At 38.3% G+C, this 14,814-nt stretch overlaps 1 protein-coding gene and 2 long non-coding RNA genes across 3 annotated transcripts; 2 read left to right on the forward strand and 1 right to left on the reverse strand.

Annotated features, from left to right (window-relative positions):
• The first annotated feature begins 3,902 nt into the window (after positions 1-3,902).
• LOC131227396 (uncharacterized) lies at positions 3,903-5,444 on the forward strand. Its single transcript, XM_058223192.1, has 3 exons — positions 3,903-4,385; positions 5,176-5,262; positions 5,364-5,444. Exons 1-3 carry the CDS (start codon positions 4,199-4,201, stop codon positions 5,423-5,425), a joined length of 336 nt encoding a protein of 111 aa, XP_058079175.1. The 5' UTR covers positions 3,903-4,198; the 3' UTR covers positions 5,426-5,444.
• Positions 5,445-5,950: 506 nt separating this feature from the next.
• On the forward strand, positions 5,951-6,811 carry LOC131227798 (uncharacterized). The gene is made up of 4 exons (XR_009162504.1): positions 5,951-6,340; positions 6,437-6,529; positions 6,647-6,694; positions 6,760-6,811. It is a non-coding gene; the product is annotated as an uncharacterized LOC131227798 (long non-coding RNA).
• Positions 6,812-11,306: 4,495 nt separating this feature from the next.
• Positions 11,307-14,191, reverse strand: LOC131227727 (uncharacterized). The gene is made up of 2 exons (XR_009162466.1): positions 14,069-14,191; positions 11,307-11,556 (listed from the first exon to the last, which is right to left on the reverse strand). It is a non-coding gene; the product is annotated as an uncharacterized LOC131227727 (long non-coding RNA).
• Between the last annotated feature and the right edge of the window lie 623 nt (positions 14,192-14,814).

Below are 14,814 nucleotides of genomic sequence, written 5' to 3' on the forward strand. Positions count from 1 at the left end.
ATAAACACTTTCCGTCCGTCACCGGCCCCAAAACCAAATCCCTTCTAATCCTCCTGCGCGAGCACCTCCAAATAAAAATCCCCTTTTCTCTCTCGCGCCCTCGCCATCTTTCAAAACCAAATAAAAATCCTCTTTTCTCTCTCGCGCCCGCGCCATCTCCCAAAACCAAGCCCTCTCTCTCTCTCTCTCTCTCTCTCTCTCTCTCTCTCTCTCAGCCTCTCCCTTTCCCCCGCCCTCTCTCGATCTCCCGCGCTCCCTCGCCCTCTCTCTGTCTCTTGGCCCCATTCCTTGTTTCCCAACCTCTCTCTCTCTCTCTCACTAGGGTTTTCAAAACCCCCTTTCACCTAAACCCACCATTGATCCGTGAGAGAGACTTGGAGAGCACTCGAAAGAAGGAGAAAAAGAAGAAGAAGAAAAAGGAGAAGAATGAGAGGAAATCCAAACATCGGTCAATCTCTCTCTCTCTCTCTCTCTCTCTCTCTCTCTCTCTCTCTCTCTCTTTCTCTCTCTCTCTCCATTTCTGAAATCTGTGGAGTGGGTTTTGAATATTGAAAGGAGTGCCCACCGTGTTGTGTGAGGGTCATCCAAGCTGTCCATTAGATCTGCATCCCATGTTAGGCATACATCTCAAAATCTAGGCTAATGCACTCCAGTTACCTGTTTCAGAAACAGGTAACTGTCGGACCCATAAAGGCTAGCTGACGGTCTCTAAATGTGGTGGGGGCGAAGTCTAATGGTTGCTTGACCGACTTACAAGCCTCATGTTCTCTTTAACATTCTTAAGAAAATCAAAAGTTGTTGTCTTTATAGCCTTTTCTTGTTTTTTGAATGATTTCCATTAAGGGATTAAAGAATTGGATCGTGGCACATGTGTGAGAGATGTGCAATCAAAGCAGCTGTTCATTTTTTCGAATATGAGTGTGGCCCACCTGATGAGTGGATTAACTTGCTTTGTAGCAGGGCATATTCATGGTTAAATCTACTCAGCGATAGATGCAGATTCCACATGACTGGTGTGCTGGCATATGTCCTCTTATTCATCTCTTCAATCTCTATGTGTTTGAATTCCTGTAGGATTTTCAGGTTGTGAAACATCCATTAATCTTCATCATCATCAAAGCCTTATACCAACTAATTGGGAAACATCCATTGCTTTTGAACAAAAAACAAAAATAAAAATCAACTTTTGTATTTTTATGCAAAATACCGTGAAACGTTGGTTGCATTGGATTCTAGTTACACAATGCCATGGTATTTCTACGGCATTCTCCTGATAATTCTTAATTGATCAGTGAGCAGTTTTTCTCGTTTTGATGGGCATTTCCGCCGAATCTTCTGATGCCAATTATGGTTTCCCCAGTAAAGAAAATCTGGTTTCTGTCTGAGCCTCATATGATAACCTATTTTACATTTCATGTTGAGTGCACAAAACAAGTTTAAGAATGTAGAACCTTTTTTTCTCATGCAACTCGCTCATATAAATCTAGTTTTTGTCTGATATGTGCATGCGAAAACCAGATCTTCTAGCACATGAAATGTGATATAGGATTCCAACACATGCAAAAAAATTTGGATATGCTCGTATGATCTAGTAATTACAAAAAGTAATCCAAAATTGTTTGCATGTGCTCATATGAATCTAGTTTCTATCTAGTAATTTCCAGCACAAAACAAGTTTTTATCGCTCATGTGCTAGAAAATCTGGTTTCTGTCTAAGCCTCATATGATAGCCTATTTCACATTTCATTTTGAGTGAACAAAACAAGTTCAAGAATGTAGAACCTTTTCATAACCTTTTTGTCTGAAATTTTTTGGATTCCTTTTTATCTCGAAGGATATGAATCTGAAAATGATGTGATCTGTCACCGCACTGCAAGTTCTGTGAGTATCTGTTTGTTCCATGCAAAAATTTGTATTCTCTTATGTTTTTTATTTTGAATATGCCTTTGCCAGTCTCCCCTCTTTGAGTCCTACCTTACAGTGGTACCAGTACCACTGGAGCGCACCTCATTTCTTTATGTTTTGCGAGTCCATATTTACCTGCACAGTGATTGATGTGTTGACCCTACCATGTCACTTGGGTTATAGTAAAAAATCATGCTCTTTGAAACCCAAAAAGGAATTGGGTATAAGCAAATTAGCATGGATCAGTGTAGATGTCTCTGTTTTGATTTTTTCCCCCAAAATCTAGCTGTTATATTGGAAGTTGTGTTCAGGTGCATGCTAGAGTGGAAGCTCTTGCAGTGGGGAAGCTATCACTAAACTTGACGGGTTTTAACAGCGAGGACAATTCTATTTTTGGAAATCAGATCAGCCTTGCAATCCAGAGCCTTCTGCTGTTCACACAATCTATACTACTCGTGGTGGAATATCTCAACACTGCAGCACTTAAGCCTTAAAAAGATTACAAATCAAGTAGTTAAATAGAATTCATCCTAGTGACTTTGGAAGTAATAACTCTTTCCCATGTTTGAGATTTATTTTAAAATGCTGATTGTGTTGTTGAGTATGTATGGCTGATTTCTATGATGTGTCCACATAAAATTTTCATTTAATTTTGAGGAGAGGTGAAGGCCTCTTGAGAGAGTCAAAATTTGAGTCCTACTCATCAATGCAATTTGAGTGTAGATCACTGGATTTGTTAATCTGAACCATTGTGCACTTGAAAACCTGTGCACTTGAAGCAGTTGTCAACTGCTATTTACCAACCTGTTTCAGCAATACCTGCCTTTGCCGAATGAATTCTCAGTTCCCAGCATCTGCACTTGCAAAGTGTTGGTGCTCATCGTAGTATTTCACCACTGTCATTTGTGGATAAGGGCTGGCTCTACAAATATCACCGAGGCCTGATAGCTGTTCAGTTTTCCTTCTCCATTTTTGCATTGTGTGACATCATTCATATTCCCTTATTTTTGAACTTGCATTGAGATGCTCTTGAACTCTGTTCCGGTTTCTCAGTCATTGTTTTGAAAATCATGAAATTACAATGTGGATTGAGAACTTGCTTTGAGAATTTGTGGATTGCTTTGGGTAAGTGCTCATTTTGTCATATTTATCCCCTTTGATATCTGTCCTAGTACTGGGGATATGATTTGATTCAATCATGTACAACTGACATGGCTCACAAATTCTAATTTCCACATTATTTCCTTTTTTCCTTTTAGGTTGCTTAAGTTACGAAATCTGGAGATAATATGAGGTGACACAAATGATGGACGGGTTGGATGGCCTTCATACATCACATGGCCCCAACTCTGTTTTGAGCGTAAGTGGGAAAAGATTGTTGATCAGATAATTTTTTTTTATTAAATTTCGTTGGTACCTTTGATCAATGATCGAGACCAATGATTCCAGCTTTATATAGACTCCTAAGAGAATATTTGTTGTTTATATTTCAGGCAATGAATCGAGAATACACTGTAAGTGAGTTCAGAACTATGGTAGATACTTTGAATCAACTGGTACCTGAAATACAGATTGCAACAGATATAATTTGCAGATTCCCAGGTATGTTACCACTAGATGTAGTATAAATTTTCTATTCATTAATTATACCACACAAATATAATTTGTGGATTCCCTGGTACTATAAATTTTCTCCCATCAATTTAGGAATAGCTTTTAAATGGTATATTAGCAAAAGTTTTATAATCCACTTCCCACCAAACATCAAGTTATTTATTTATTTATTTATTTATTATGATGACAATTTATTATTATTTTATGCATGACTTAGTTTTTGAGAACCGCATGCCAATTGAATTGGATCGTAGCTAAACCTTAGCTCAAGTAATGTTAGGGTGGAGCATAGGGTAGGCTTCTTGTAGTGAATATCTTGTAGCTATATAACTTATATTTACATTGGTGAGAAACAATTCATGGGCCTGTAGATCTTTGGCATGTCGACCGTTTATTGATTACAATATTTGACAGTTTGAATGGGAAATGGCAGAAGGAACTCGAGAAAATTGGGAGGCAATATCCGTTTAAACCTTTGAAGCTCAATTTTCTTTGCCATTATGAGTTTCAAAATGTTGAATTTGGTCTATATGCTCATTGTCTCCATTGATCATTTTCTGTTTGCCTTTGTTATAACTTGTATATGTATGTTAATTGAATCATATTGGCATCTGATTTTTACACACCTCACTCTTGAATCTGAACATTTGTACATCTTTTATTTTCCCCATATGGATGTATGGCGTGGAAGGATAAAACACATGCATCAATGGGGGCCCACAGATGTGGGATCTTCACTCTGACAAAATGTCCTTTGGTGTCTTCAGTCCTGCTTTCCAATGCTGGTGTAATTTCAGATTGGATGTCTTTGCTCCTACCTTTGGCTGTGGAAAGAGGAGTTTGTGTAATTACCAATATGGGTGCAAGTAAGAATTTCTTATCATTCACTGAGCTTGCAACATTTCAATTACATGATATTGATGAATAGTTGTTTGTTATTAACATGTCTGGATCTTTTTCTTAGAAGTAGATCTACATGTTGCATAGGTAGCAGTCCTAAATATTTTTTATTTATAGTCTGAATTTGGTTTTTTGTCTAATTAGCTAGCAATCAAAGGCCTCAAATGTTTTTTTTTTTTTAAATAACTTGTTAGTAAAGAAGTAATTTGATTTGGATTTTTTACTTCTTCTTCTTCTTCTTCTTGGTTTTTGGATTGTTGCAAAAAAAGGCTGCAAAACAGAGGTTTATTTTGTTTTTTAATTTTTATTTTCAAGTGGTTTGATTTGGGTTTTCTCTAAAACAGAGGCCCTTTGTCTATTTAATCAGTTAAATGATTGTTAGGCCATGCTATATCCATGATAGGTCTGCAATTTAACCGCTATGCATAAGACTTATGCAGTTCATGATTCTCCACCATAGAAACAATTATGTTTTCCATGCCAACTTGGAATTTGTAAAATGGACCTGCTATCTGGTGGAACACGTGTATACATCAAATGTGCTATGAATCAAGTTTTCTTAACTATGATTAGCCCATAGACCCGAGTTTTGGGCTAGCACATCTAAATTGTGGCTCCACCTGATGAATAGTCAGGATGTCAATCACGTGTGGATCAAGAGTCCCATTGGAAAATTCTGAAAAAATTCTGAAAAAAATAAAAACTTAGCCAAGTAAGTAAGAAGTAGTAATTAATTAATTAATTTTTTTTCTACAGGTTTTTGTCATCCAACCAGGAAGTGTCTTAAGCTTGATCATTTCCAAGCCCCATGGATTTCATTTTTCTTTTCTACAGTTTATCTTGGTAGGCTTGAATTCCTGTGAGTTTTCTTCAATTATTCTAATCAGAATCTTGTTTTCTCCTAACACATTTTTTTTTTATATAGGTATGATATGTTTTTTTAGGTATGATATGGAAGACAACTGCAAGAGCTTACAACTTAGCTGCTCTCAAGTATTGCGACTAGCAACTCATATCAACTTCCTTGGTATGTTTGGGTGGCAATTGGATCTGGAAATTTGAGATTTTGATTCATTTGTTCCATGGCATTCGACATTGGAATTGGGATGGTGCAATTGGATAACTATTACAAAGAACTTGAGGACTGAAGAACACAAGTCCTTTAATAGACATCATATGACCCCTAAGTAGATTAAAATCTCAATTTTCCATACACTAGCCAATGTGGAGTGAATAAGTTTTTATAGAAAATAGCTTGGTAAAAGCCAAGCCAAAAAAACCCTTATAGGACCGTAAAGGCCATTACGTAAAAGTAACGGTAGCAACTGCTACACGGTTCGTGGTTGTAATGGCTGTAATGGCCATTGTGAAAAAAATGACCCGTAATTGCTGTTACGGTGCCCATAATGGCCATTACACCCCTTGTAAAGGCCCTAATTGTCTTTTATTGGGTAGATATAGTTTTTTTTTTTCAAAAAAAAAAGGAAGAAAAAAAAAGAAGAAAAAAGAAAGAAAGAAAAGAAACTGGAAAGGCTGTTACGGCCTGTATCGTAAAGATAACGGTGGTGGCCGTTACAAACACTATCGGAATTCCTTGAATCTAAGACCTTGCCCAAGAGCACTTTGCTTTGAAAAGGCGGAGGCATTGTTTGGTAAAATCAAAAGTCTTGAGGAACTCTGCAGCCTAATAGATTGCAGAAGAAAAAGGGAAAATATTCGAGCTACACTCTGTATGGATAATATTATGCATTCTTCCAGTCATTTTTGGTTTCTATGTAGCAACTCCTTGTACTGTTTACCAGACCTTATTTCCATTTTATTTGAGCAAAGTATGAATATTTACCTTATGTGGCAATTATTGGCTGGTATGCATTCACCGAACGCCGTCTTTCTCCTTGGAGATACTGCTTTGAATAGCTTAGTAAGCTAGCATTTGGTTTTTGTTGGCGAGCATTACCCAATTGCTGATTCGACTGCTCATTGACTTGGCCACCATTTGGATTTTCTTTTCTTTCAGAGGTTCCCATGGTTCTGGATCTCCTAACTTTGTTTTGTGGACATCTATATATGTCATTTTCAAATGGGTCATCCATGCTTGTGTCTCACTTTGGTAAATAGACTGACTCTCTTCTTCTTCTTTAATTTTTTTTTTTTTTTTTTTTTTTTGCATTTCCTCACTTGAGGATGTTTGAGCTGAAGATTTGTTACAATCCTATCTACGTTACAGGTGGCCATACCCATTTCTTGACTTGTCATCCCCTTATGCTCCACTATGGTAAGTTATTGCCTTTTTGAAATTTATATCTAATTTTTATGGATTTTTATAGCATAATTTTGCAGGAATTTTGATTTTGCCAAATAATGCCTCCATGAATTGAAATACTCGGAAGGTATTTCTCCACAAGAAGAAATACCAAAATACCTTTATTTATTTATTTATATTTTCTCTGAAAAATAATGAATATGAGAATTGTGGGGTCCACATGGTATATGTAGACATCCAACCCCTCCAATATAGGGCACCTGAACATGATTATCATCAAGCTAGATTATTTTTTTCATTTGTTGTATATGCACTTGTTTCTTTTATTGTTAAATCTAAAATTTTTATATGAATTGATCTATCAGGGCATGTACTTGCATTGATGAGAGACGCCATTATTATTTTTGGTTTTTTTTTTTTTTAAAGAAAAAAGCTACGGCTAATAGCTGTAGCTTTAGATCTAGACACCGTAGCTATTTCTCACTTTGGCCTATAGCTACGGATATAGTAATACTTTTAGCTACAAATATTATCCGTAGCCGTATGTAGATTTTTACAAAAAATATGCTACGGATTTAATCCGTAGCTATTTGCATCAATAGCTACGGATTTAATCCGTAGCTATTTGTATCTATGGCTACGGATTAAATCCGTAGCCATAGTTTTTTTGGCCTATTGTTACGGCACCTACGACTACGGTCGTGCTACGGACTATAACCGTAGCCATAGGTCTTTGGCTACGGTTTTTGTCCGTAGCCTTTGCCCCTTTTTTTGGTAGTGGATACTACGTACTATCATCCCAACTTCACACTCCAGGATGGTCATTCCATTCGCAACGCATATTGCATTACATCCGCGGCATATGGCATTTTGGGTTACCTGTGTTTCTGCATTTATATGGTTTAAATACGGCATCTGATATTTGACTTTTTACGACTCCTCATTTGTATAGTTGATCTGTATCGCGTATTCTGATATTGTTCCTCATTTGCATAGTTGATCTGTATTACGTATTCTGATATTGTTTGACTCATGGACTTGTCAGTATTTTCCCTTACTCTGATAATATATGATTCATGATCTTGCGCCTATTTCAACATTGTATGATTATGGCATTGTGTTAAATACTTGACACTTACCTAATGCACACACTTACACCACCCTCTAAGCTTTTTATAAGCTTATGCACGATAGATGTATGCAAGTGATTTTAGGTTGCACCAGCGTGGAGCTTGAAGCATGTAGCCGTCTTCTGGAGCTTGATTTTTGATATATGTATTTCCCTTTCAGCACTGTATTCAAATGTTTATATTAGTGGATATGTGATGATGATGATGTTGCCTTTATGATTTGGGTATACTTGTGGTTATGCTTCATATGAGACAAATGTACGTTGGAAAATTCTCCTTGTAGGATCTCAGGATCGGAACCTGGCGTATGGATGCTAGGAGCCAAGAATGGGGTACTACGGAAGCTGTCAACACCGGATTCGGCGATCGGGATTCCTGTGAGTCCGGTTTCTGAGTTTAGGGCGTGACAGGCTCTACTCGGGCATCGAGCGTGGATTCCCTGCTCATGCTCTACTCATCCGAGTACGAGTCGAGTACGAGCAGAAATTGAACCGAGTCGAGTCCGAGTTTTCGAGTCGAGTTCGAGTCCGAGTTTGAATTTGAGCCCAATTCGAGCAGGGTTTTTGAGCAACGAGTTTGGGCTTTGAACCAAGTTCGAGTTATAAATTGAGATTCATTTGAATTTCAATTCGATTGTCAATTGGAATTTAAAGTTGAACATATTAACAATTTCTGACATATATTAACATATTAACATATTAACATATTAACAATTTCTATATTAACATATTAACAATTTCTATATTAATATATATTAACATATATTAGTTATATTAACATATATTAATAATTTCTAACATATATTAATAATTTATACAATAAAATAATAATAAATCAACACCACACAATATTTCAAAAAAAATAATAAATCAATTTCTGACACATTAACAATTTGTACAAAAAAATAAAAAAAAGTTCAACACCACACATTATCGGGCGAGTTGCGGCAAGAACGACCGGCATCGTGCGTGCAGGGCAAGGATGACTGATGAGCGGCAGGGACGAGCTACGGCACCGGATGAGTGGTAGGGATGAGCTGCGGCACTGGACAGGGGCACCGGGTAGGCCATAGGGACGAGCAGCAGGGACTAGCACCGCCAGACAGGAGAGAAAGAGAGAGAGAGAGAGAGAGAGAGAGAGAGAGAATGGGTTTTTTAGAACGGGCGGCCTGCTGAAAACGACTGAAAGGAATAAGGGCATAGGGTTTTTTTTTTGGGAGGGTAAGTATATATACCCTAGAGTACGAGTCAAGTACCGAGTCAAGTATGAGTCGAGCACACGAGTCGAGTACCGAGTAAGTCTTGCCAAGCTTGTACTCTATTCGAAATCAAAACGAGTATAAAAAATCAGCTCGTGCTCAACTCAAACTCATGACGAGTCGAGTAATTCTGAGTCAAGTCGAGCGAGTAACCGAGCTTACACTGCCCGTGTACAGCTCTAGTTTCAACCATTGGGTGCATCTTCTCCAAGCAGGGAAGCTTGAGAACTTTTTTTTGCCTTTTTTTCTTTTTCTTTTTCTTTTTCCATTTGGAGTTATGATCCTTGTAGGCGTGGTGACTGAAATGACTCTTAATGGTTGGCTTAGATGACCCTTCAACCTCTTATTTTCATGTGTTTCTGTTTCCTTGATTTAGAAATTTTCATTTTCCATTTTGAAAAATGTTAGCTCCTCTTTTCATGCAATTTAGCCGTTATGGATTTTTATTTTTATTTTTAAATGTAATTTGTCCTGTAACAAAAAATCTACATGACTAATGACATTTTTTGTTCTTCATGTTATTGGGAACAAGTACCAAAGCAAGTTGCTTGAAATAATTGATGCTAATGACATTTTTTGTTCTTCAGGTTCTTGGGAACAAGTACCAAAGCAAGTTGCTTGAAATAATTGATGCTAAGTGAGTTTTCTTGCTGAGAGGAATGTGCCATTTTTCTAGCTAATGGCTGCTTCAAACTTGATCATTTTCCTAATTAAAATATTTACCAATCTGTATATTAGGTTTAATGAATCTTATCACTACCCAACCAGATTAGATGGTGACAAGATTCGCCCATATAAAAAATCTCACTACAGGTCTTTTGTTGGGACCACCAACCCAATTTTAATATATAATGACAGGCATGACTGACTTGTCGTTGTCCATGTCAGACAGATTCAAAACATCGATCCCCTGACGCTCCATGCCAATTGCAGACCATGCTAGATACAATTTGCACTGCAAAAAGTCCTGCACAATCATCTAGCCGACTAACAAACAAAAAATTCCCACCATTTACACAATTAGGAGTGTTTTTGTTTTTTTTCCTGTGCTGTTACACCTCCATCATTCTTACAAATAAACATGTCTTGGAATTTCTGGAGGATTAAAACAACTGTGTCAATATCCGATTATGCTCAAACCGGTCATATGCAGATTTCTATTCTCTTTAGAAGGTTTTTTAAAATTGGGTCATTATCTATTTTTGTTCCACTTATTAATCTAATTGTTCTTTGTTTTGCTTTCTTATTTAGTTTGAGCTTTTAGGTAGGTTGAAACTATTCTGTAATTTCCATTTTTCTTCAATTCATTTGGTTTTTTTTTTTTTTTTTTTTTTTTTTTTTGAGGTGGTTGTAAGAGTTCTCTTTCAACTGTGTCTTTTCTTATCCATGGATAAATCATTTTTTCTATATGGATCTGGTTGTTTTAATTTGTGTGGGGATGCATTTCTTGCTGATTCCTTTTCTTCCTTCCGGGCATGATTTTTTATTATTATTATTATTATTTTGGCAATTATTAGACATGCAGGAATACAGATCATGTTTTGTGTTCTAGCAAGAAGACATGTCTTTGGATTTTTTTTTTTTCCTTTTTCTATTTTCCCTTTTGCTGCTTTTGGGCAAGGTGGCTATTTGTTATGAATTCCTTCTTAAATTACCAAGTAAATCTGATTAATGTTTTAAGATGCATTCTGTGAAATCCTTTTCCTCTTATCCTTTTCTCGTTGTATGTTACGAAATCCCCCTTTTTGTTAGTTGACCCAGTAACATATAATCTACAGTGCGATAAAATTCCATCTTTCTTTTAGGTGGTGTGGAAGATTTGCCACTAGTGTTCTTTTCCCTGTTTCTTCCTTTACCGAGTATCTTTTATCTCATCTTGCACTTACCATGATCAGGAACTTGAAAGATCGGTTGACCCATGGGAAATGATCTCGATCGCTTCCCTCATCCGAGAAAGCAGGTAAATCGGCTTCCTGCTCTACATGTTGATGGGTCAAATAAGATGGAAATCTTAAGATGGTTTGTTAGGAATCTTTCAAATTTTAGAGGTCTGTTCATGTGTGTGCATGCATGTTGGTGTGGGTGCATAACAGATGTCTCTTGATTGCCCTGCGTTTTGGATATTTGTTGCATCTCGATCTATAACGCCCCGGTTTTCGAAAACCCGAGTACTCGACTCGTCCTCGAAAACCCGGTGTTAATAAGTGGTCAAAATAAACAATTTATCAAAGTGCGATTTGTGGAAACAAGCGTAGCTTAGATATATCCCAACTCAAATGAATATTCAAGGCCACTCAACTGGGGCCATATATAAAATTCAAAAAAAGAAATGTAATTGTCTAAAAAGTAACCATGATAACTAAACTATTGGTTTAAGCCAAAGTAGGTAGCCTCCTCCTGTTGCAACTCCTCGTCTTAGTACTCCTCCTCAGTGGTAGCAGGTTCCAGGTCCACCCCGCGCTCTTCAACACCTGTACCTGGCTCATCTGTACGGTTGAACATTGATGAATGAGTGGCTAGATCAGTGTGATCTCCCCTCAAGATTACATACCGTCGCCTTAGACAAGAAATAGCATAAAACATACAAGCAATCCAAAACATAGCAAATACAGTCTTATTAGGTGCATGGATGCGTAAATGCAGTCATCGCCCCGGGGATGCACATCCGTGCGGAGTTGGGCTCGTCACCCATGTAATTATCGACCTGGGAAAGGCATCTAGTCGGACAGAAGCTAGTCGTCAGTGAAGCATACTAAGTGCGGCGTAATGACTGCCTATCGTACATCACGTACATTAGCGATAGACGCTGGTTTGTGCCATGTATGCATGATTAACTAAACCATTATTAGTCCAATTACAATCAGCCATTTTAAGTAAGCTCAAGGTCACTATGGGGGCTTAACACCAGCGTAGGCTAATAGCTCGGGCATAGGTCCCATACCACCATCCCCAGCTCATGAGGCTAACCGCCTTAAGGTGTGTATAGAATCCATCAACACGTGGCCAATTAATTTCCAATGTTAGGGAGCTACCACTGTATGCTGACTAGAAATGAAATATATAAATTATTAAATTCAACAATCAATCAAAGTGAGACGGTATGTATGGATCAAAGCGAGTAACCAGCTGTAGGTAAAACATGGTGTGGTTCACTCTATAGTCAGGTAAGTGGAATCACTCCATAGATGGTGGTTTCCAAAATCACTTGCCACTAATCATAACCCCCGTGCTGAGAGCTTATCTCCATCGCGATCCGTTCTGTTACACCCTAAGCTCGGACTCTCTTTAAATAAGAGTTTCCATAGAGAGATTTCAATAATGTGTGTCTTACAACCAATACAATCTTATAGAGATTTCAGACATGCTTTAATAAATGAAATAAAACTCATGTATGCAAGCAATTCAAGAATCATATAATCCTAACTTACCAAATTATAAAGCATGCATCTCAATTAGGCAAATCAAGTATTCTAGAAAATTCAAATCATGTGTCCAAGATAAACTAATTGGTGATTTAACAGGTTCCAGAAGCATACAATAGATTGGTCACATGATAATATAGATTAAGGGTTTGACCCAATTTAAACGTATGCATACAATTGTTGACCAATAGTATCTAGACTATGAGGCAGGTATCCAATTAAACAGGTTGGATGATCATTCACTCCTATAAGTGAATTTACAATTATTATAAAAGACTACTCCTAATCTAGTTTAGAGATGGAAAGCTCAAGGAGAAGAAAATTATCACCAGACAATGCGTAACGTGCCACTCAATCCAAGTCCTCATGAGCGTCTAGTGGCCCAAGACCAAACAAGGAACAGCCTGGGAATATTATGAAATGATGTCTCTTGCACATGCTACTATCCATTCTAAAAACAAAGTCTTTCCATCTTTTCTCTAGTGGTTCTAGATCTATGTATTTGTAATTTTGCACATGTGAGGAATGAGTAATGCTTTTATGACATGCACCTCATACAAACTTTACTAAGTGCTTAAAATTTTTATTTACTAAGAAGTGTTTGTAAAATTAAGTGTACTGTACATGTGGCATACATATATATTTTTTAGGTCAGTTGATCTGGTTAGGCACCCTATTGATGGCAACGGACCCAAGAATGAAATAGATTCAAATATCATGTAGACCATACTGATATTTGGTGTGGCCCACCCTGATGTTTGGTAAGGCCCACAGTCATGTGCGGCCCACCCTGATGTTTGGTGAGGTGTGGCCCACCGATCAGGTGCGGCCCACCTATACATGGTGCGGCCCACTGATACTCAGTGAAGCCCACCCTCTCTTGAATCCAGATTGGGTTTACATGGAGGCCCTGTTTCAGCTTGGTGCAAGGCCCATCTAAGGTACCCGTTTCAACTTGGTTGGAAGCCCGTTCAAGGCTTGATGCAGCTCTCCTCACGGCCTCCAAACGGTCTGATTTCAGGCCGTTTTTAAGCTGAAAAATCAGTACTTTCAGCTGCTTTCAAACTGAAAAAACAGCCAACATCAGGTGCATTTTTCAGCTATTTCCAAGCTGAAAAATCAGCCAACATCAGCTGCATAAATCAGCTATTTCCAAGCTAAAAAATCAACCAACCTCAGGTGCATTTTTCAGCTATTTCCAAGCTGAAAAATCAGCCAACATCAGGTGCATTTTGCAGTTATTTTCCCGTCAGATTTTCAGCTATTAGCAGGCTGATTTTTCAGCCCTTTATATGTCAGATTTCCAGCCATTATCAGGCTGGTTGGAGAGCTGATTTTCAGCTGCATTCCTCAGCCATTTCCAGGCTGGTTTTTAGTCATGCATCAGGCTGATTTTTAGCTCGAACCACAGCCCAAAACGTGGTTGGTTTCGGCCCTGTTTCAGCCTGATGATCGGCCTAGCTAGGAGGTGCTTTTCAGTCCGTTTTCCTGGCCCAAAAACGTGGCTACCAACATGAATGTTATTTATACAAAGAAGAAAATGGCAGAAGAAAAAGACAGAGGCTGGGCCGTTTACCTGACCGGACGGATGTGCTCACGCCTCCACTCTCTCTCACTCTCTTTTCTTTCTCTCTTCTCTCTCTTCCTTTCCTTTCTTTCCCTCCCTCCTTTTCCTTTCTTTCTGTGCAAATCTGGGAGAGCTGAGCCTTCCTTTTATAGGCTAGGAGAGGTGTATACGACGGTTGAGAGAAACTCTCCATACACATGGTTGGGATCGAATGCTAGCCGCGCATGGGGCCCATTGCAATGGTCACCTTAGATCCATCCCGTCCACACTCTTTGGGGGCCCCATTTGGAGGTCCCGGCCTGCTTTGGGTTGATGGTGAGGCCCAGGTTGACCGTCACACACTTCTTTGGGTTGTATTTGGCACATATGATGCAATCTGATGGTCAGATGGGCTCGATACTCGTTTTCAACAGTCAAATAGGTTTTTTTAGCACGGTGGTACTTCGTTGGCTACCAGCTAACTTTCATGGATTGAGTTTTCAGAATATTGCTATCACTAGTTGATTTAGAAATTGAGACTTAAGTCATTCGATTATGCTTACCTCCTTAGCTGGTGTGAAGTGCAGCCCGAGCTTCCAAGGGTCATGGTGGGTGGTATCAGTACTGACGGAGGATTCTATCCTACACATGATTTACTTAAGTTACTTAGCTGGTCGATCCTAACTTTCACTAATGTCGTTTTAAGAGGTAACACCTGTGTACCAAAGGTACGGGGTGTTACACGATCTATACTTTGTGGATTCTTATGAAATTAC

This window comes from Magnolia sinica, chromosome 15 (assembly GCF_029962835.1).
Source record: "Magnolia sinica isolate HGM2019 chromosome 15, MsV1, whole genome shotgun sequence".
Taxonomy (NCBI): domain Eukaryota; kingdom Viridiplantae; phylum Streptophyta; class Magnoliopsida; order Magnoliales; family Magnoliaceae; genus Magnolia; species Magnolia sinica.

Excerpts from the sequence above, each read along its gene's own strand:
- LOC131227396 (XM_058223192.1), top strand. The coding sequence starts at position 4,199 with ATGGCGTGGAAGGATAAAACACATGCATCAATGGGGGCCCACAGATGT. Across the intron at positions 4,386-5,175 it reads AATTACCAATATGGGTGCAA|GTTTTTGTCATCCAACCAGG; the intron begins GTAAGAATTTCT and ends TTTTTTCTACAG. Across the intron at positions 5,263-5,363 it reads CTTTTCTACAGTTTATCTTG|GTATGATATGGAAGACAACT; the intron begins GTAGGCTTGAAT and ends ATGTTTTTTTAG.